This window comes from Gymnodraco acuticeps, unplaced genomic scaffold (genome assembly GCF_902827175.1).
Source record: "Gymnodraco acuticeps unplaced genomic scaffold, fGymAcu1.1, whole genome shotgun sequence".
Taxonomy (NCBI): domain Eukaryota; kingdom Metazoa; phylum Chordata; class Actinopteri; order Perciformes; family Bathydraconidae; genus Gymnodraco; species Gymnodraco acuticeps.
The window spans coordinates 35,405-57,052 of record NW_022991301.1 but is presented as its reverse complement, the minus strand read 5'-3'; the positions used below and the strand labels follow the sequence as shown (position 1 = coordinate 57,052).

General features: G+C 41.2%; 1 protein-coding gene across 1 annotated transcript in view; it reads left to right on the top strand.

The window, feature by feature from the left end:
- The window catches only part of plcl1 (phospholipase C like 1), a 138,355-nt gene that overhangs the window by 100,367 nt on the left and 16,340 nt on the right, over nucleotides 1-21,648 (top strand). Inside the window, exons 7-8 of the mRNA XM_034240237.1 lie at nucleotides 197-373; nucleotides 14,464-14,826. Coding sequence (XP_034096128.1) covers nucleotides 197-373; nucleotides 14,464-14,826 — 540 coding nt within the window. The remainder of the gene's footprint in view (nucleotides 1-196; nucleotides 374-14,463; nucleotides 14,827-21,648) is intronic.

Below are 21,648 nucleotides of genomic sequence, written 5' to 3'. Positions count from 1 at the left end.
GTGTGTGTGTGTGTGTGTGTGTGTGTGTGTATTCATGGTGACACACACAAAATGAGTGTCACCATGGTTCATGAATCTGTATCAGAATCAGGTTTATTACCAGGTAGGTCGACACGTACGAGGAATTTGACTTGGTGTCACTTAAACATCAACTTATAGTGAATGTAACACCACCTCTCTGTGTTTCTCTGCTCAGATGATCAGTGCCCACAACCTGCCGAAGCCTCAGGGCTCGGGGGCTAAAGGCGAGGTGATCGACCCGTACGTGGTTCTGGAGCTGCACGGCGTCCCGGCTGACTGTGCAGAGCAGAGGACTCGCACCGCCGCTCAGAACCAGGACGACCCGCTGTTCGACGAGACCTTCGAGTTCCATGTAAGACCTTTTACACCTGGGAGGGGTTTCTGTCTAACGCAACAGATGCTGCTCTGTTGGTGATTGGCACTTTGCTGAGAATAATGCAATTTTAGGATTGTGTGAAACCTGGAAAATGCTCATGTTTTGAAAACAGGTAACTCTTTCTCGCCGATTTGGTGATTGCAAGTACGGCTCTCTGCAGTGACCAAATAAGGCTCTTTGTTTCTAGCACGGAGGGCAACAGCCTATTTAATGATAATAACAAAAACAATCTTTATTTTTATAGAAACGATGCAGCTCAAAGTGCTTCGACACTTTGGCACACAACACAAAACAAACTGAAAATAAGACACCATTCAGTTAAAGTCAGACGCTAAAACATGTGTATATGACAACATGGAATAATAAGGGTGATATATAATGTTTTGGCAAGAGAATAAATACAATAAAATAAGACAAAAGTTCATAATGGATAACCCGATCAGTAAAAGCAAGACAGAAATAAAACAAAAATGAATATAAATCCAAAAAATAATAATAGTAATAAAAAAAAAGAATAAAGAGCGATATTGCTGACTAAACTCCATGTTACAGAAGTATGTTTTCAAAATGTGTTAATAAAGTAAGAGTTTGCCTCTTTAAAGGTCCCATGACATGGCCATTCCTACTGATCATTTCATTTCATTTCAATCTTTATTTCGAACAGATTACACAAATAACAAATGTGAAAAACAGAATACCGTATTGTTAAAATACAGTATTTATCCACATTCATGATACAAAAAAGTCTTCATATTAATAATAATAATAATAAATCATATGTGTCCGAAAGGAGTAGGAGGAAGCAAATGCTTATTAATTCCCACCCGTTACTTGATCAATGATTGTCCTTTAAATCATTATGCAAGTTATTCCTACATCCATTTACATTTATACATATACAATCATTTCTCATCTTCAATCACCTTTCTTCATTCTCATATTTTTCCAAAAAAGTGTTTCTGTACATCCTTTTAAACTGAATTATGCTTTGTTTGAACTCCTGCTCCAAACCATTCCATAAAATCACCCCACAGATTGTTAAACTCATACTTCTCAGAGTTGTTTAAAATGTAGATTTCCTCTCAAATTATACCCACCCTCTCTGTCTATAGAGAGGCGAAGTCCCTCCCCTTCAGGTGGACCTCCATGGGACCTTATTTCGAAAGAATTATGTATTGAAGTCAATGGAGAGAGAAAGATTATCTTTCGATCCTGTTTGAATTGTGCCACGAATTACACATATGATGTTTAATAATAATGCAAGTCAAAAAAATAAATAATGTGTCGTAAAACTGTGAAGTAACACATTTGTTTGTGTGAAACGCTGAATGAACTACATCTCCGGTCTCTCACAACAACACACGTCACCAAGACGGCCGTCACTACTGTCTTGTCAACAAAAGGATTGACTACCCTCACTATCACCACAATGAAACACGTCCAGAAGAATGTCATGCAAAGCTGCCTGCCTTCCTCTGATTCTCTCTGAACTGCCTGATCTTTTTAATGTTTAATGTCAACCATTTGTGCAGATAGCATGAAGTAGAAAAGATCGGCGATCGCCGATGCTAGCGTTAGCATTTCTCCCCCGGGCTTAAATTGTGTATTATAGAATGATCACCCCGGTGTGACAGTACTCTTCAATGGGTTCACGAAATATGACTACTACTCTTATTGTTTAATATTTTGGGTTACTTAATGTTACTTCATGTTAAGGCTAATAAAAATGACAAGGCTAAGGCTGTAATGCTAACTAACGTGCTAGCTACTAGCTAGGTAGCTAACTTGATCCAGCCACTCCTGGTCTTTTCCTGGTCTTTTCTCTGAGGAAGCGAAAGAACGAGCAAGACCCATTGCTGGTATGATAACAACCTGGTACTAAGCACACAGGCATCTTGTTAAAGTTATCTGTGTTAGAGTTTTACTCGCTACAGGGTGTACTTTGAGGGTTTGTGACTCTGCAGACCGTTTACATGCAGAAAAACCTTCATAACACAAGGAGACGGGTAATAACCGGAAAAGCATGACATGGGACCTTTAATATTTCTTGTATTACTGCTGCATCATGCACTATTTTATGTATATAAGTCCCATTTAAGTCATCATTTTAACTTAAAAATACAATAAATCCTGTAAATCTGAAGCCTTTTTGTGAATGAGTTAATCCATTAATATAACCATGCATGATTTTATTGCGTACAAAAATTGTTTTTTATTAATGGGCATTTAAAAGTGCACTAGATTAAAGATAAATATGATAAATATGTATTCATATATTACATAATTTATTTTTCGAGCACAAGAGAAACAATGTCAACAGCATAAAAGAGGCTTATGTGATTTTGGAGAGGTCCATGTTGTCTCCTGAAAACAGAGCGCTGAGTGCTCAAGGGCGGCAATATTTAAATGATGGTGCTCCTAATAATACACTTACTGCAGGGAATTTATTATAAGAGACGTGACCTGATGTCTGTTGTGCTGATGTGACTTTTGTAACCGGTCACGGACATCAGTGTGGCTGAGCCATGAAGACAGTGTGTGTCATGTAGGCTCCAAACTAGTTGTGTAATACACATAAATGAGTCAGCATTTTGGCACTTCCTGTTCCTTTGTCTCAAAGTCATAACATTTTTTAAACATGTCTTTGGTTAAAGGCATTAAATAAGGTATGTGGTTAACACAAGCTGAATAGATAACATTTTGCTCTACGATATCAAATATGTCAGTAAATACCCCATTGGTGAATTTAAAAACGGCAGTTGCTAACATGTGTCTAAATGAGACGACTTATCGTCATCACGCCCAACATTAGCCACCTTTAGCTTAGCGGTGGTGATGTGAAGTGACCGTGCTGTAGTTCCTTTGTAGCCCAACATTAGCCGCCTTTAGCTTAGAGGTGGTGACGTGAAGTGACCGTGCTGTAGTTCCTTTGTAGCCCAACATTAGTCGCCTTTAGCTTAGCGGTGGTGACGTGAAGTGACCGTGCTGTAGTTCCTTTGTATCCCAACATTAGCCTCCTTTAGCTTAGCGGTGGTGACGTGAAGTCATGTGACCGTGCTGTAGTTCCTTTATAACAACATTAGCCGCCTTTAGCTTAGCGGTGGTGACGTGAAGTCATGTGACCGTGCTGTAGTTCCTTTGTAGCCCAACATTCGCCGCCTTTAGCTTAACGGTGGTGACGTGAAGTCATGTGACCGTGCTGTAGTTCCTTTATAGCCCAACATTAGCCACCTTTAGCTTAGCGGTGGTGACGTGAAGTCATGTGACCGTAGGGTTGCCAACCGTCCCGTATTAGCCGGGACGCCCCGTATTTGAGCCAAAAGGGGCGTGTCCCGTACGGGACTTTGTTTGTCCCGGACTCCCGTGTAAAGGGAAAAATAAAAAATATGTTTCTGTTTGCGCGCAATGCAGTGTGTCTGGCTGCGTGCCTGTGTGTTTGTGTGCTGTATGTGAAGGGCGCTAGGACCGCTCAGTTCACAGAGCAGGCACAATGCTCGCACGTGTGTGTGTGAGAGAGTCAGTCAGCTGATTGATGGAAAAATGCTGGGGAAATGGTTGGTTGAAGGATAACATTAAGTCTAATAATGATGTACCGTGCATGTTCACATCATGTATACTTTGCATTACTTAATACCATTTTTCAAATATTTTATTTTTTAACATTTTGGACAAAATAGCCAATTGTACATCGAGGTGCCCAGATGTCCCTAGTGCAGGGGCGGATCTAGACAAATATTCATGGGGTGGCAAGAGGGTGGCAGGAGATTTTGAGGGGTGGCATCCCCTGGCAGAAGTATATGCTGATTTAAATCGCAATCATATCAATCAATTAGGGGTGTAACGGTACACGTACCCGTACTGAAATTATTCGGTACGGGCCCTTCGGTTTGGTACACGTGTGTACCGAACGAATATAGCGTTAAATGTAAAAAATTGAGAACATGAACAACTTTCTGGAAGTAATCTCAGGTATATATCATAGAGCGACCAAGTCATTTCATTGGACAAGAGGCATACTATGAGAGCTGGTCACAGGGATGCGTTCAAATGTAGTCAGTAATTTGAGGAACTGTCGAAATGGCGAACGCAGATAAAGTTGAGCTCGAAAATCCTCCAGCATCATTGAAGTCTCCGGTTTGGGAACATTTTGGTTTCGCAGTTACGTACAAGGATGACGGACAAAGACAGGTGGACCGAACCAAAGCTGTTTGTCGGCATTGTTCAACTAAAATTGGTTACGCGGCTGGCAATACATCAAACTTGCACTCATATGAAAAGGCATCACCCGAACGTGAATATCACCGGTACCAAAAGAAAAAAGACTGAAGTGCAAACCCAACTCCCACTAGCATTTAAGCCTCCACCACTCGCAAAAAGTTCAGACCGAGCCAAAGCTAATAAAAACGCCAAATATCCTTATGTTGCCATGTTAGCAAAGCGCTACCTGGCTGTATCTGCTACCTCTGTCCCTAGCGAGGGTGTTCTCCACAGCAGGAGACATTATTAGTGCCAGCAGATCTGCCCTTTTGGCAAGCAATGTGGACAAGTTCATTTCTCTTTAAAAAAACATGAAAATACAATGACAAGCAAGTCCTAATGTCAAACTGGCTGCTTAGGTACTAGTACAGTACAGTTCAAATACAGATTATTTCAGTTCATCGAAATGCTGCACCTTAATGTTTATTTTATTATATTTTGTATTTATTTGAATACATTATTCACAGTTTAATAATAATTAACAAATATATATTTAATGTTTTGTGATAATTTTTTCTGCTGTACCGAAAACGTACCGAACCGAACCGTGACCTAAAAACCGAGGTACGTACCGAACCGAAATGTTTGTGAACCGTTACACCCCTACAATCAATATTAACTTGGAAAGGCACAATATTAATATTTTAACTCAATGACATAGGTGATATTATTGTGGCACATCAGTAAAGCCTTACATATGCATATATAAGGTGGCAGACGTAATTTAATGAATTTTAACTGAACAATAACTGAATGAGTTTGTCTCACTCTTAGACCAGCAGGGGTACCAAATATATGAAGACTGCTGCAATAAGTACATTAATTAACTGTCTCATCGATGTTTGTCTGAATGAATATGATAATATTAACAATCATATTATTCCTATCAGCTGTCAATCACTGTTAATAAATAATAATAATAATAATAATAGATTTAATTTGTTAGCGCTTTTACAGGTGCTCAAAGACGCTTTACAGATATAGTGAAGAACTGTTATGATTCACATATTCACTTATTATTGAATAAACTATATTTTTTGGAGGAGTTAATGATGAATGTTCATCAAGATGCTTGCTCACCCTCCTTCAAATTTGAAAAACAAGTAATTATATCATTATTGATATACAGTTACAACCTTGACTTTGCATCAGAAAGAACAAATATTAAAGAAGTGACTAACTGCATCAGTTGGGGTTAAAAAAACGTGTATTCAGCTAAAACATATACATCGCTGCAGTAAGTTATTGTCCAGTGGAAAGTTCTTACCTACTGGCCTAGTTAAATCAAAGTGGTTACTTTTTTTTGTCTGGGCAGTGTAGTTTTACACACCGTCTTATTTTACTTTCTCAGGACTTAAAACAGTTTTTTGGGGGCAGACCTCCACAAATAAAAAAATATATACACGCATACAATGTCATCATCTTAACAGTTTGTTATGCTCATCGAGTCATCCGTGAGCAGAGCATGAAGTTGGCATGCCTATTACAGCTGAATGCGGCGATTACCATGTTGTTCAGCAAAACGCCTCACAAACTTATTAAGATCTAAAGCTTTAGTGCGTTTTGATTCAATGCTGAGTACAGCCAAACTTCACAGTCTCTTCTCTGTCATTGTAGACCGCAACTACCTCATTCCTTCCGTCTACTTGAGTCCGAAAGGCTTCTCGTTTTGCGCCGTCCCCCCCGTTCAAGTGAATTCGCCACCAATCATATTTCCACTCTCGCGCCAGGGACGGGGGAGGGGTTACAAGACTCGCGTCTTGTGCTGCATTCACTTGCACTCGGACATTAGAGATTTTCTCTCATAAATGTCCGATGAGCCACAACTTTTCTTTCAAAACAAAGATGCCAACTGGGGTGGCAGCTGGGGTGGCAAGGCTATTGTTTAGGGTGGCAGTTGCCACCCCATGCCACCCCGGTAGATCCGCCCCTGCCCTAGTGCCCACCTATCCGATTTGAACATGCTGATGTACAATGTGATGTAGTAGCCTAATGCAGGTGTAAGACCATTGTGTTTGTATTGTGTTATAGGTATGCATAGTTTTCTATGCATTTTGAGGGTTTTGGGGGGTTTGACCCCCAAAAACATTTTCGAACCCTAGGGGCTGGCCAGGGCCGTTTCTTCCTATAGGCGGACTATGCAGATGCATAGGGCCCCCGCGGCCACTAGGGGGCCCCCAAGCTGAAAGTTCAGATTCAGCCTCAATATATTTGGGGAGAATTAAAATTAGCCATCTTTATTTGTAGACAGCCAAGCTCCCTCCTGTGTTCGGTGAAGCATTATATGCATGTGTGAACACAGAACACACATGCAGAGGTGAACACAGAACACACATGCAGAGGTGAACACAGAACACACATGCAGAGGTGAACACAAGACAACATTAGCACAACCAGTAATCCTACAAGCTGTCATCACTACCCTCCTGACTGTTCTCCTCTCTGTCTTCCTCTCTGTCAGACATGGTAGCTGATGATGTAGGCCTACTTCTTTCTCTCTGGTTGAGTCTGCGATTAGCTGCTTGCATCCACAAGTCAACAGCTGGGTTTGGGTCGAAAGTCTCTGTTGTCATCTTAGACAAGTGGATGTAATCAAATAAGTATGTGAACATAACCAATAACCTACCATAGCCAATAACAAATGAAACTTATTTGATTTGTGTTGTTCATTCATATTTTACCTTAACATTTATTTATTTATGGATCTTTTTTTTATCTCCAGTTTTAAAGGATATTTTTGGTTACTGTCCTATAGTATACATTGGAATGATTTCAAACCTGTGAATCCCAATAATTATAAAGGAGTGCCTTGGAAATGTGTGTTTACATAAATTGTGACCAAACCGTTTGAACTTAGACTAAAGTGAACTATCTAAACACTCAGAGTTCTTTACCTCACTGAACTGTAGTATCAGCCTCTCAGTCTGACTGGAGAGGACTCTCCCTCCACATCATTGTAGAAACATCTTCTTCTTATATCCGTTAGAGCAGCTAGCACCAGATTCTAATAACAACAGCCCTAACAATCCTCCCTCTCTCCCACGCTCACTCGCATTTTGGCTGTGAGCTGCGGGCGCCAGATAAGCCAACATCCCCCATTTTCATCACTTACAGCGCCCATCGTACAGGGCAAATGAAAAGTGTAACCGGGGTGAAAAGGGTGTTACATTTACTTAATTATGAATGTTGTTACATCAAGGCCGAACATTAGGATGAGCGCCAACGGTTAAAACAATTTGTTTCCCTCCCAGAGCTGTCAGCGCAGCGCCTCCACAGATCTGGCGCCCTAGGCGAACATCTATAACGCCAGTGCTACGGGCCGGCCCTCAGTTAATATGCATCTCACAAATATCTTTCTCTCTCTCTCTCTTCTCCCTTCTCTCTCTCCCTCTCTCTCAATGTTGGTGCGCAAATGCGCCTTTTTTAAAATGACCCGGTGCTCTTATTTGGCGGAGGTGCGCATGCGCACCTGCGCACCAGTTATGTGCAGCCCTGATTATATGCTTAAAAATCAAATATAGGATATCAACACAACTAAACTGCAATGATAGCAAAGCTGTGGCTTGTGTTTTTGGGGTGATAAATTCCAAATCATCGTTGGGCTGTCACCCAATGAGTGACGTCTGAGGAAGAGGAAAAATGTAAATTTAACATTGTTGAGAAAATGCTGCATCTCTTGCATTTATGCATAGAAATAGAGGAGCCTTATTGTTTACCTTTTATAATATAATTTTTTGTAAGTTTCAATTGCTGGGTTTTTGTGAAATTAGCCTGTTTTCCTCTTAAAGTGTAACAGATTGATGCTTCTCCACAGATCATCTTAAAGGCTTCGGAATCCCCCCATTGTAGTTAAAAAAATAGGGCCCCCAAACAGCATCTTGAATAGGGCCCCAAAAAGGCTAGAAACGGCCCTGGGACTGGCTCCCCTAAAATAATTAAATAACATAACCCTAACCCTAAAACCGAAATAAAGTAACAAAAAAAAGTAACTAAATCCGCCAGAAACCCGAAAATATGCGTGCAGGGGACACATGCATGTGTCCCGTTTCTCCATTTCTTGAAGTTGGCAACCCTATGTGACCGTGCTGTAGTTCCTTTATAGCCCAACATTAGCCGCCTTTAGCTTAGCGGTGGTGACGTGAAGTCATGTGACCGTGCTGTAGTTCCTTTATAGCCCAACATTAGCCTCCTTTAGCTTAGCGGTGGTGACGTGAAGTCATGTGACCGTGCTGTAGTTCCTTTATAGCCCAACATTAGCCGCATTTAGCTTAGCGGTGGTGACGTGAAGTCATGTGACCGTGCTGTAGTTCCTTTATAGCCCAACATTAGCCGCATTTAGCTTAGCGGTGGTGACGTGAAGTCATGTGACCGTGCTGTAGTTCCTTTATAGCCTTACAGTACGTTAGCTTTTTACTTCAAAACTCATAAAGTGGTGTTAATACGAGGAGATTATCCTTCTGAATAAAATGTGTTAGTATCATAAACGTGTGCTTGGACCAGCGTTATGATGATTTACCTTGCTGCATACTTGAGTGTTAGTGGTGATGAGAGGAACTGAAAGGGTGTAAAGTGAGAAGATGTGAGGAGAGTTTCACAGTGCACAGATTGAGCCTGATTTTACACTCCAGTTGCTCGCCCTCCACTAATTTCACCATTCAGCTCGAGGTCACGACGCCTGATTAATTGCCATCAGTTGGATTTCTAGCTTTTCAGATTTGTTGGTCAGCTGTCTTACAGTGAGCAGTTTCTCACACGGCTGCTGTCAAACTGCAGTAGTTTTAATATTACTGGAGTAGTATTTTACATACTGAAGCTGCTGTGATTTGAACCTGAAGTTCACTGCAGAACAGAATCTGCCAGACAGCTCCATATTTTCCTTACTTTATGAAAACGAGGTTATGTTTGCTGCTTGGTTCGCCATCTGTTTGTCTGTCAACAGGAAAACTGAAAAAAACAACTGCCAGGATTTGTATTAAACTTGGAGGATGTGTGTACATGGGCCACAGAATAACTCATCATATTTTGTAGATATATTGAATAACAGGGCGGACACAATAAACAGCATTTCAGTTGAAAAAAATAGGGGTCACTTCAACGTGGGAAGATTGTAAAGTCTCAGACAAATGGGAAAAAATCTGGTCAAATATTATCTGGGTTTATTTATTGATAGGAAGGAAGAACCTCATCAAGGCATGTAGATTTCATTTTGATTGAAAGGTAGGCTATTGCTAATCAAAGTCCCATCTATACACTACAAAAAATTAACAAAAAAATAGTTAGCAATGCCGGATCTCTTAACACAAAGATCTTTGCTCAGCTTTAATCCTATATATACTCAATAAAACACAACAATTTACCTATCTAAGTTCAGTAAATACCAGCTAACAGAATAACTTTGATCAACATTGTAATATATGCCATTTGTGCTGCATTTCGGTGGTGTCGGGACAATTTTGAAAATGTGTGCCTAACTGGAATAATAATACACATGACTGCCCACCACTACAACTACAGCTCGGGGAATTCAGCAAAAACTTTTTGTGTTGTACACATTTCCACTCTCTTTGGGATGAGATTACTCTGTTTGAATAAATAATTTGAGTTGTCCAGGACAAAAAACACCAGTGGTTTTGTGCTCGGTTCAGCAAGAGCTTTAAAGCTGCAGGTTTTGTGGTTGTAGAAGGGCAGATTAAAGCATGTAGGGTTGGGGATTTAACAGAAAGAACAAGATGAACAAAACGCACAGTGTCTTGTTGGCCTTTTGATGAAACCAGAGGCTGTGTGGACTGAAGGAGGGACAGACGAGGTCACGCTGTCCAGTTGGTGAGTATCAGACTGTTGAAGCATGCGCTCATATGTCTTCATCGCTCGTCCTCCAGGCTCTGACACAGCGGACACAGGGCAGCCGCATCAGCACAGACTTCCAGAACACACACTTCCAGAACACACACATACCAGTAGTTATCGTCCTCTGACACGATGAAAAACAAAGTCAAACTCATATCACGTGAGACCTCTGTGGCCCACTGCGCATCTACAATACACACTGTTTTCACACACACATGTTAATATATCTAATTTTAATTCATTTCTTTTTTTTATAGTTATTTTATCTTTTTATTTTTTTATCTTTGATTTAACTTTAATTTTATTAATCTGTGTGAATCTGTGCTGTCCTGTTTTTCATTCTTACCCTGTTGCTGTTAAACTACTGAATTTCCCCACGGGGATTAATAAAGGTCCATCTTATCTTATCTTATCTTTAGCCACTAGAAAAACACTTAGGCCCCGTCCACACGGAGACGAAACTGATTTAGAACTGAAGTCGATTTCAAAAAAGTCTTCCGTCCACGCGGAATCGGCTCAAGAAACGTGTCCGTCCACACGAGACCGCTCGAAACCGCTGGAGACGCTGTAGTACATATGCCGGGCCTGTAAGTGGCGCTGTACTTCCACCACAAAATACACCAAAAGCAGCGAATAAGACCCCTGAGCATGGGCATAAGGCATAAACAAACAAACAAGGTAGAAAAAGGTCAAAGCTGTATCATGGTCAGTAGCGTCTGGAGCACGAACACCATTGTTGTTGTTGGCAAAACGCATCAGCAATGACGCAGGGGTGAGCAGGAGAGGCGGGGAGAGGCGGGGCTATGGCGTCATCGATTCAGGAAATGATCGTATAGGGCGTACACACGGAGCCGCAAGCGTTTCGTCTCCAGACTTTCCCACTTTGGGAGCCGTTATCAAAGTGTATCGGATTCGGCCTCGTGTGGACCAACCGTCTATACGATAAAGAACTTTAGCGGATACAACTGAAATCGTCTCCGTGTGGACGGGGCCTTATATTCATTCAAACTGGTTGCAGTTGAATTGCATTGTGGGTAATGTACGCACATAAGAAGAAGGATATTTGAGGCAATATCTCAGGTCTGTTGCATCAATCTTGATCGTCTTTTAAACTGTCCGTCAAAGTTTAATTTGTAATTCAAGTTTTCCAATAGATAAACAACATTATGCTACAACACATTGCAGTGCCTTAATTGAAAACCAGTAAGCAAGCAACACTACAAAATGAATTATGGATAATTTAAAGTGAATACAAAGCTAAACCAACAAAATATGGTTGGCAATCTTGAGGGTGTGCAATGCTAATTTGAGTACTCTTTTACATGCGATTAAATTACAATACATTGACATTTTGACCTTTCACTGCTCTCAGCTGCTCATTTTCATTTAAAAACATGTTTTTGTACAGAAATATGAAATCAGCTTTTTCTAAGAGCCAGCTGGGGAAATGTTTCTTCAGTCTCTTATAGATGAGTTTTGTTCTCTCAAACTTGTAGGACCCATTTGTTTTCCTTTCAAAGTATTATGTTATTTGTATTTTACATAAAACTCTTCTAGAAAAAGGAAATTATTGACAGCCATAATTAGTTTTTGTAGGTGAGAATGGATCTATGGAGAGAGTTTTGTCTGTCGCATTAAAGTGTTAGTTAACTGTAGCGTAACAGCTCCAGATGTGAGGATGAAGTTAGAGTTCAGAGTCCTGGGTTTCGTCTTGTGAGAGGAGCACTTGGTTTGAAACCGATTTAATTAACTGTCACAGAGCCATTGAGAAATGGATTGGATTGAAGTCATCATTTGGCACACACACACACACACACACACACACACACACACACACACACACACACACACACACACACACACACACACACACACACACACACACACACAGTCTGCTGGAGCTGTCGGTCTGGTTCGCCCATGCATGAAACTTCATTTTTCTCAGCCCTCACTGACATCTTATGGGAATGAAGACACATTAACACACACACACACACACACACACACACACACACACACACACACACACACACACACACACACACACACACACACACACACACACACACGCAGTATATATACTGATACAAGTGTGTTACAAGACCTACATTCAGTTAGTAATAACAAGTAGTAATAACACAGTGTACTCATACTAGGTTACAAGTGCTACCTTCCAAATGGTATTCAAGTAAAAATACAAAAGTATTTGTATTGAAATAAGTATTAAAAGTAGAAATGTGTAAGGTTTCCACTATTGATACGAAGCTTAAAATCTCAAGGGAATATGTGAGATGGTGTGTCTCAGTCGCGCTGCTTGAGTTCATTTCTATCAGAGCCTGAATACTTCATATGGCTTTATAACATGGCTGCACACACACACACACACACACACACACACACACACACACACACACACACACACACACACACACACACACACACACACACACACACACACACACACACACACGCACGAACACATGCAGGCTTGATGCAAGTTTTATTTCTCCTTCTCTGTGGGAAATGATGGATTGGTACTGCTCTCTCTCACCACACCATCCATGTGTGTGTGTGTGTGTGTGTGTGTGTGTGTGTGTGTGTGTGTGTGTGTGTGTGTGTGTGTGTGTGTGTGTGTGTGTGTGTGTGTGTGTGTGTGTGTGTGTGTGTGTGTGTGTGTGTGTGTGTGTGTGTGTGTGTGTGTGTGTGTGTGTGTGTGTGTGTGTGTGTGTGAAGATGGCCATTTATTGTGAAGTGCGTTTGCTCTGTGTTCTTCTGCACAGGATGAATATGCAACAACACACTCCACATAATTTGTCCTCCCACTTACTCTGCGTGTGTGTGCATGTATTAGTGTGTGTGTGTGCTACATGTAAGGGTGTGTAAAGCCTTATTAGCTGTTAAAGTCCTCTGAAGGTGTGATCAGATATCTATTATTTCCTCAGTATCATCTCCTCTGCAGCAGTAAGCTGTTTCATCGTAGCGTGTCATTAACGTTAATGCTGCGTCTGAATAGCTTTCAGAGTGACGCACTAACAGGAAATGTTGTTGGATCCTCTCGGCTGAATATCGTGACTAATTGATCACATTTATGCTATAAGCAATTTAAATAGTCCATCTTCTCCCTATTAAGAACGGGTGATTTTAAAACGACGGCTGTTAAACGCTGCCTCTCCTCAGGTGAGAACACATTGAACTCCTCAAAGAGTTGATTATAAAACTAATTAGTTTTCCCTGTGGCAAATTATAAAAGGTTTATTTAGAAGTTCTTATGGCTATCAAATAAATCACACAATCAGCATATAGACTTTGCAAAACTGTAATTAAATTGAGTCTCAAACTTCGACTTTTAATACGCCCTATACCACTTTTTAGGGTTTTCCTTTCCTGTAGTGTGTTATATTGGTTGTTGTGCATGTAAATGGTCTGCAAAGGAGAAAATGTCTCTCTCACACACTCCCCCCTGCCTGAAACGCCTCCATTTGACTCCCTTGTTTATACTTTTATACTGCCATTAATACGGTTCATACTGTATATACTTAAGCTGTTGTTTTATTTGACATATTTGTATACTATATTATACTTAACGTTACTCTGCACGTTACTGCTTCTCTTGCCTTTCTGGTTTGATGCTAACTGCATTTCGTTGTCTCAGAACTATGTGCAATGACAATAAAGTTGAGCCTAGTTATGATCCGTATTAGTTTTCCCTGTTTTTGTCCCGTCAAGATCTGTCTTTGGTTTCCTGTTTTATTTAGAAAATTCTTCTTCTGAATGAGTTTATGGTTAGCCTTGTGTGACTTTGTTTGCCTGGCCTATTCCACAAAGAAAGGAGTTTGATTTCATCCAACAGTTTACTGCATTTGGGTCCTATGTACCTTGCCCTCCAGCCGTGACAAGCCGAATCTTAATGTATTGTTTTATTTCTGTTCCTGAAAGCTCTCCCTCTCTTTGACCCCCTGCAGGTGAACATGCCGGAGCTGGCCTTGCTGCGTTTCGTGGTTTTGGACGACGACTACATCGGGGACGACTTCATCGGTCAGTACAGCGTGGCCTTCGAGTGCCTTCAGCCCGGATACCGCAACGTGCCCCTGCTGGGCCTGGCCGGAGACCCCTTACCTCACACCAGCCTGTTCGTGCACGTGGCCGTCTCCAATCGGCGAGGGGGGGGGAAAGCTCAGCGGAGAGGTCTGTCTGTGAGGAGAGTCGGGAGGAGAGGGAGGGAATATGTGACGCTGAGGCACACCGGCATAAAGACGGTGGACGAGACCTTCAAACCAGCAGCAGCTCCCCTTAAAGAGGCAACTGATCTGAGGGAGGAGGCACAGGTGAGAGGGGGGGTGTGGTGGAAGTTCTTGAAATTAACTAGTCAAAGAGAGGCTAACAACATGAAGAGCAATGTCTCCACAGCCGAGTGCCACTACTGAAACTGAAGAGAGAGCTTTTATACAGTTACAATGAATACATGCTTAGTCATGAGATAACTGACCTATGACCCTATCAGAGTACAATAGACCCAGGATCAGATCAATGATCACCTTCCTGAGTGCTGAGATCTACTGTCTCTCAACATGTAAAGGTAGGGACACACCAAGCTGACACCAAAGAACTGACACAGACGGACCCCCGACTGTTGTGTCGCCTCGCGTCTCCTGCGTCTTGGCCATGTGTCGCACTGGAACACACCGCAAAGACTTCAGCCCACGGCCAAGAAGAACGTATGAACTGCGCATGCGTGAGTGGCAATAACTCTCCTTACCAGCAGGCGGCGGTAGTGTGTATTCGTCATTCAAAAGAGGCAACAACCGGAAGACAGACTGCGTGATATAAACAAACAACAAATAGCGTGTTCCATTTTCACTCTACAGCGAGAAGATCACGGGGCTTTCCTGAACCTGTGTCGAGAGCTGGAGTTCAATTGAATCTCTGTTTGGGTCCCTCACTTCCGTTTCGCTTCTCATGCACTGATTCGCTAGCTGAACAGCCAATCAGAGGGATTTATTTGACCGACAGCCTTTGGCCGATTGCCTACAGATTGGACATGTAGAATCGGTAGGCTGTCGGCCAAAAAGGTGTCGGCACACACCAATCTGAGTAGGGCGACAGGACGCTCATCGTCGGCCTGACGCCCATCGACGGCCAAAATCGGCTTGGTGTGTCCGGGGCTTTAGGCTTACAGAATTGTATTATATGTTAAATATAACATCATAGCATTCAATTCTCTCTGATAATCATAATTTCCATTACAGGGGATGTGGAGGTGTTTTTAACACTTTATTGGATTTGTCACACATAACACAGTTACAGGACAAAATACAGAGTGTGAATGCAGGTGCTGTTAAAGAACCAAACAAAAGGGAGACTTAAAACACTTTAGATTTCCCAGTGTTACTTTGATAAAGAAAAAATGTTTGTCGGTGTACGTTTTTTCACTAATAATACTAGACAAAGTAAGCACCGACTAACATAAGCTGTGATCCAATCAACATGTATTACACCTTCTCTACCCCTTTCTCGGTCCGTAACTCAAACACACACACACACACACACACACACACACACACACACACACACACACACACACATACCATGTATACATCACCTCAGGGGACATTACATTGACTTACATGCAATTCCTGGAGACTTAGTCCTTAGTCCTGAGAGGTGTGTGACTATAATGTCTAAATTAGAGCCAGAACTTAAAGAGTGTCCAAGTTGTCTCAAGTCCAAGTTGATATTTTAAGTGTCTACTTTTGTCAAACCCAAACTCCAAAGATGCTCAGTCTAAAAACAATACAACATGGAGAAAACTGCATTCAAAATGACTTTGATGACGAACCGATGATCAAACATTGTTGGTTAGTTGCTTGTTTACGCTGGAAAGTTGAACCAAAAGCTTTCTTGTCACTTTGTGTTTCATTGTGTCAGACCCCCAGCTGGATAGAAAACAGAAACAGCTGAGACAGAGACCTCCAGTGCCACTCAGCTTCAGTGTTTCGAAGCTTTGTTGAAGGAGATCTCTGGTTATATCAGAGTCCACCTGAGACTTCTTCTGTTGTGTGAATACGACAAAGAGTAAGAAAAGTGGAGGAGGATTATAAAAGCTTTTATAAATGCACCTGGTCTCACAACACCCACCAGATTATCGCTGAATAGAAAATAAAGGTGGGCGGTGTGCAAAGAGTCCTGTTTCTCCATTTATCTATTTTTATATTATGATTTAAATGTACCTTATATCGACAGAAATAAATGCCCTTTCCTGTTTCAACACCACGATTCCCCCGTGCTTGAAACTAGCTCCATCAAAGATATGTTCCTCCAGTAGGGTGTTAATAAATATAACCTCGATTCCAACAGCTTTGGGATAAACTTGAACATCTTATCACTAAACATCACAAATTCATAACGCTCCTGTGGCTGAATTGGAGCAAATCACTGCAGGCTGTGGCAGCAGATTGTATGAAGATTTTATTTATTTAACTACTCAGGAAGTCCCTTGAGATTGAAATCTGTCTTCCGAGGGAGACCTGGCCTAGAAAGCACAACAGCTAAAATGGAAATAAAACAGGAAATGCAATTATTAGGAAGAAGCTCAAACTGCTTTATTGAGTCTCATCCTTCTGTGTTTAATGATTGTGTTTCCTGTTCGTTGTGTCTGATCTCTTTTTAAGAGTTGAAACTGTAATTATTTATCTATCATCTAATATATCATTCCAATAACTTTATAGACTCGTATTGCACTATTCCACTTTTTTTCTTTTTGTATTACTTTTAATATAGTAGATTTTAATATTGTTTTAATATTGTCTGCTTATCTGTATTATTGTGTTACGTTGTTGGAGAAGCCTGTGACCTAAGATTTTTAACGACATAATTACTCTGTAGCTATGTTAGTTTGACAATAAAGAACCTTGAACCTTATTATATAGCTGGAGTCTGGCCTGGATCTCTCCAAAGCAAAAAAATACCAGTTTCTTTAAATATGACAACTGTTGTGTTTCCTAAATCCATACACAAACAGCAACGTAAAGTGTGGCGAGAAACTCCCTCTGGAGGGATTTTAGCCCGAGCAGACCATTATATAAACCTATACCTCACTACAGACAACCCAAAAGAGCACAATAGGGCCTCTTTAAAGCTTAGACACAAGTGTGTTTTATCTTAACTTCCCTTAATGCTTTTGTGAAATTAACTAACCACAATCGCTATAGCGCTGTATAGGCACACACATGTAATGTATGTTTCCCACAATCTAATGGTATACATCAAAATCTGTATCTAAATTAATCCCTATTATCTCATGTATCATACTGAAACAATCTCACTGTCACACACACACACACACACACACAGCTGTTAATCTGCCTGCTTCTACCTCATTGTCCTTTACCTCTCCTCCTCTCTGCTCTCTCCAGCTGTGGGCTCATCTGCCACACTCAGTTATTATTCATCATGCCTCTGTCTGACACACACACACACACACACACACACACACACACACACACACTGACACTTCCTCACAGGTGGAGCGTGATAATCGCTAGTCCAGTTGGGGCTCTGCCAGGTGGCAAATTGCGAGCCAGTGCTTGTTTGTGCAGAAATAAAAAAACATAAACCTTCATTATGTGCCAAAATGAAAAACAAAATTCAGATTGACATGTTTTGCAGATCCACTAACAAACACATATATGCATCATCGCACACCTGCACCATTACAAAAATAAAATAACTAAAATGATGAACTGGATTGCCTGTTCCACATTGTTGGCGTATTGTCTTCTCTTTTTCCAAATGCGCTTAAACTGAGGCTGAATAACCTGGATTATAAGCTGCCATATTGACTTAATTCTCAAGAGATAGCAGATGACAGGGATAGAGAGGGAAGTGTGCGTGTGCGTGTGTGTGTGTGCATGTGAAATAAAATAAGGTAAGATAGAATAAGATACGATTGAAACACGAGAGGACAAGTAGGAGTTCACACAAGGATAAATAATACAAATATAGATTGTTAGTAATATATTAAAATATCAGCAATAGTTTAGCTGAAACTGTTTACAGTATATTCATATGAATATTTAAATATAAGTTATAATTATATAGTGCAAAATAGAATACAATAGAATCCTTTATTGTCATTATACAGGTTCAATGAGAGGAGTAGAGCTACTGCTTTTTTTAAGGTGCCATCAAAAATACAGAAAAACAAACAAGAGACGTACAACATTCAGGAGAAGACAACAAACAAGCATTCATACTTCAATATGCAGATACAGTTAAAGTGCAGGAATATATCGGTCCCTGATGTTGTGTTCGGGTCTCCCGTGACCCGTTTCAAGTTAAAGTTATATAATAACTACGCTCTAGTTCTTTGTATCGGAGCAAGGCTTCATGTGTCACGGCTAGGCAAACCAGTATGAACCCAAAAGCACGACTCGACAAACAAAGTACAAAGAAAGTCTTTACTGAATAAATAGTGGCACTGTGAGCTCTCCGTAGTGATGGCAGTTTGACACTGAAGCTTCGAACGGAGCTTCAACCCTGGACTTCCTATTCCATAGAAGCAGTGCTTCGAAGCTTGCTTCAAATCACGTGACATATGACGTCCGAACCAGCAACTGCTTCATTTCCTGAATGAATCAACTCACTGGTTCGCCGTCCATTCACGCAATTCAATGCACTGCCTCGTCTCGATTCTGACAGGTTGAAACAGTTTCAAATTTGAGCGCTTCAACACTTTATGACCGCTCTAAACAATGCACAATGTGTGGGTTGTCGTAGTTTGCGTTGTTGCTGTTGAGTTGTTGTTGGTATTGCATTTTAATTGGATCATTATAGAGCAAGCCAGGAAGAAAGATAGGTCGTTCTGGCTCGGGAAACACTTCGGAATGTGGAGAAGTTGTGAACAAAAAGACAATCATCAGTAATATAAAAACAGTTCAATATTTTAAGGAATAGATAGCCCAGTGGGGAGAGCCGGCGGACCGAATGCGGCGATGTCCTCCGCGCAGCTGGTTCAAAGCCCGGAATGGATGTATTTTAATCATTGCTTTTCAACTTTAATAACTGATAAAAGACCCTCACCGCCCAAAAACATGTCCAGCACTCTCTAGTCTCTTCTCAATAACCCAATACACACAATTATCAATCTTTAATTGCAAATAGAACATGATATTCAGTCTTAGTGTGTGTGTGCATCGAATATTTTTCAAGGCAAAGATACGTTAAACCCACTGCAGCCTTGCACTTCGCCGGGAGAGGTCGCTGTAACTGAAGCTTCGAGAAATTAACCTATTTCCGACACAATTGTCCAAGTGGTTCGATGCTTCATTCAAAGCTTCATTTTGCCATCACTAGCTCTCCGTAGAGGTAACAGGTTAAGATAACAAAAAAACACTCTTACGAGGAAAAGGTTAACATAGAAAAAGTCAAACGATAAAGTAAATTCCAAAAACTCGGGTCTTAGCTCTTAGCAGAAAACATGGACTTCACGCTGGCAGTCAGGCACATGAGACGAAACGAACTGGCAACAAGACAAGGGAGACAGAAACGATATATAGGCAAGCTAAGGGGGAACAGGTGCAGACAATTAGGGCGGAGTCGACAATCACAGTGGAGGGAAAACCAAGCCCCCAGGAAGTGCGCAGGACTCAGATGAAAATATTCGTGCTGGCCAAACGGCGGTACTACACTTCCGTTTGGTTGCCAGGCCCGGAAACACTTTTTCCCATTGACTTACATGGGGAAAAAGTGGTCTGTAAATCGTTGGATAATTTTTTTTAAACTAAATAAACTACCCAGTATGAACACTTGTATAGCCCTTATTAAAAACATTCGTTCCTCAAGTTGTAATAATTTGCTAATAACATTATTCTGAGAGTTATTTCCCTCGGCATTATGAACGCGCATCTAACGCACGGGACCGCGCCGCCCGGCACGTTCATGTTACGTGTCCCAACCAAACAGGGAGGGTGGGGCTGGAGCTATTGGAGCTACAACGAGCCGTTAAAGGCAGAGAGTGACATTCAGTGAATACACGTAGTTTACAGAGATGCTGAGAAACCAATGTGAGTTGCGTTTATCTTTACCCATGGATGCACAATAAGAACGGACCCATATAATAATAATAATGGGTTCCATTTATAAAGCACTTCATATTTGATTTCAAATCCCGAAGTGCTACAAGTAGTGAGCATGAACAGTATAAATAAACATTACACAACACGGTAGAATTAATAAAAAGCAATACAAAAATAAATCAAAGGGTGATAAAAAGGTCTAGGCAAAGGCTCTTTTGAAGAGATGGGTTTTGAGGCCTTTTTAAAAGCCTCCACGGTCTGTGGTGCTCTCATTTGGTCGGGGAGAGCATTCCACAGACTGGGAGCAGCCGAGCAGAAGGCCCGGTCTCCCATAGTACGGAGCTTAGTCCTGGGGGGTTTGAGGAAGTTGGAGTTGCTGGACCGGGTGGTCCGCAAGGAGGTATGGGGGGTGAGGAGTTCTTTGAGGTAGGGAGGGGCAGTTCCATGGACACACGGGTGGGTGAGGACGGAGACCTTGAATTCGATCCTCAGTTCCACGGGTAGCCAGTGTAGTGCTTTAAGGATGGGGGTGTTCATATTCCATATCGTCTTACTGCCACCCCACGGAGCTGTAATAATGGATATATTGCACATGTTTGCTGTAATTCATTATCATACTACATGGGCTGTATGATTAAATCTTGTACCGTAAATGTTGTATTAAATAAAGTTAATATTACTTATTATTATAAGTATATATATTATATATATATATATATATATATATATATATATATGCAATCATTCTTTCATGCTAAATGAAGCTCTGTTGGATATCACTAGATCCTGTTACAGCGTAATATAAGTACATAACGATTGATGTGTACATTAGCATCATTACTAGCTAGCCGCTAGCTGCTAACTGCCGCCTCGTTCATATAAAATCCATGATAACAACAATCCATTACCATGCTGTCATGAACGCGCGGTGCTGTTACGTGTACGCAAATTGACGTGCTTGATGTGAACGAGCATTTTGGTTAAAGTTGCGCATGCTCTATGAGTGCACATACGGGTACTTCTCAGGCATGCTGTGACATTTCACTCTCTCAAAAGTTGGGCCATTTTATCATC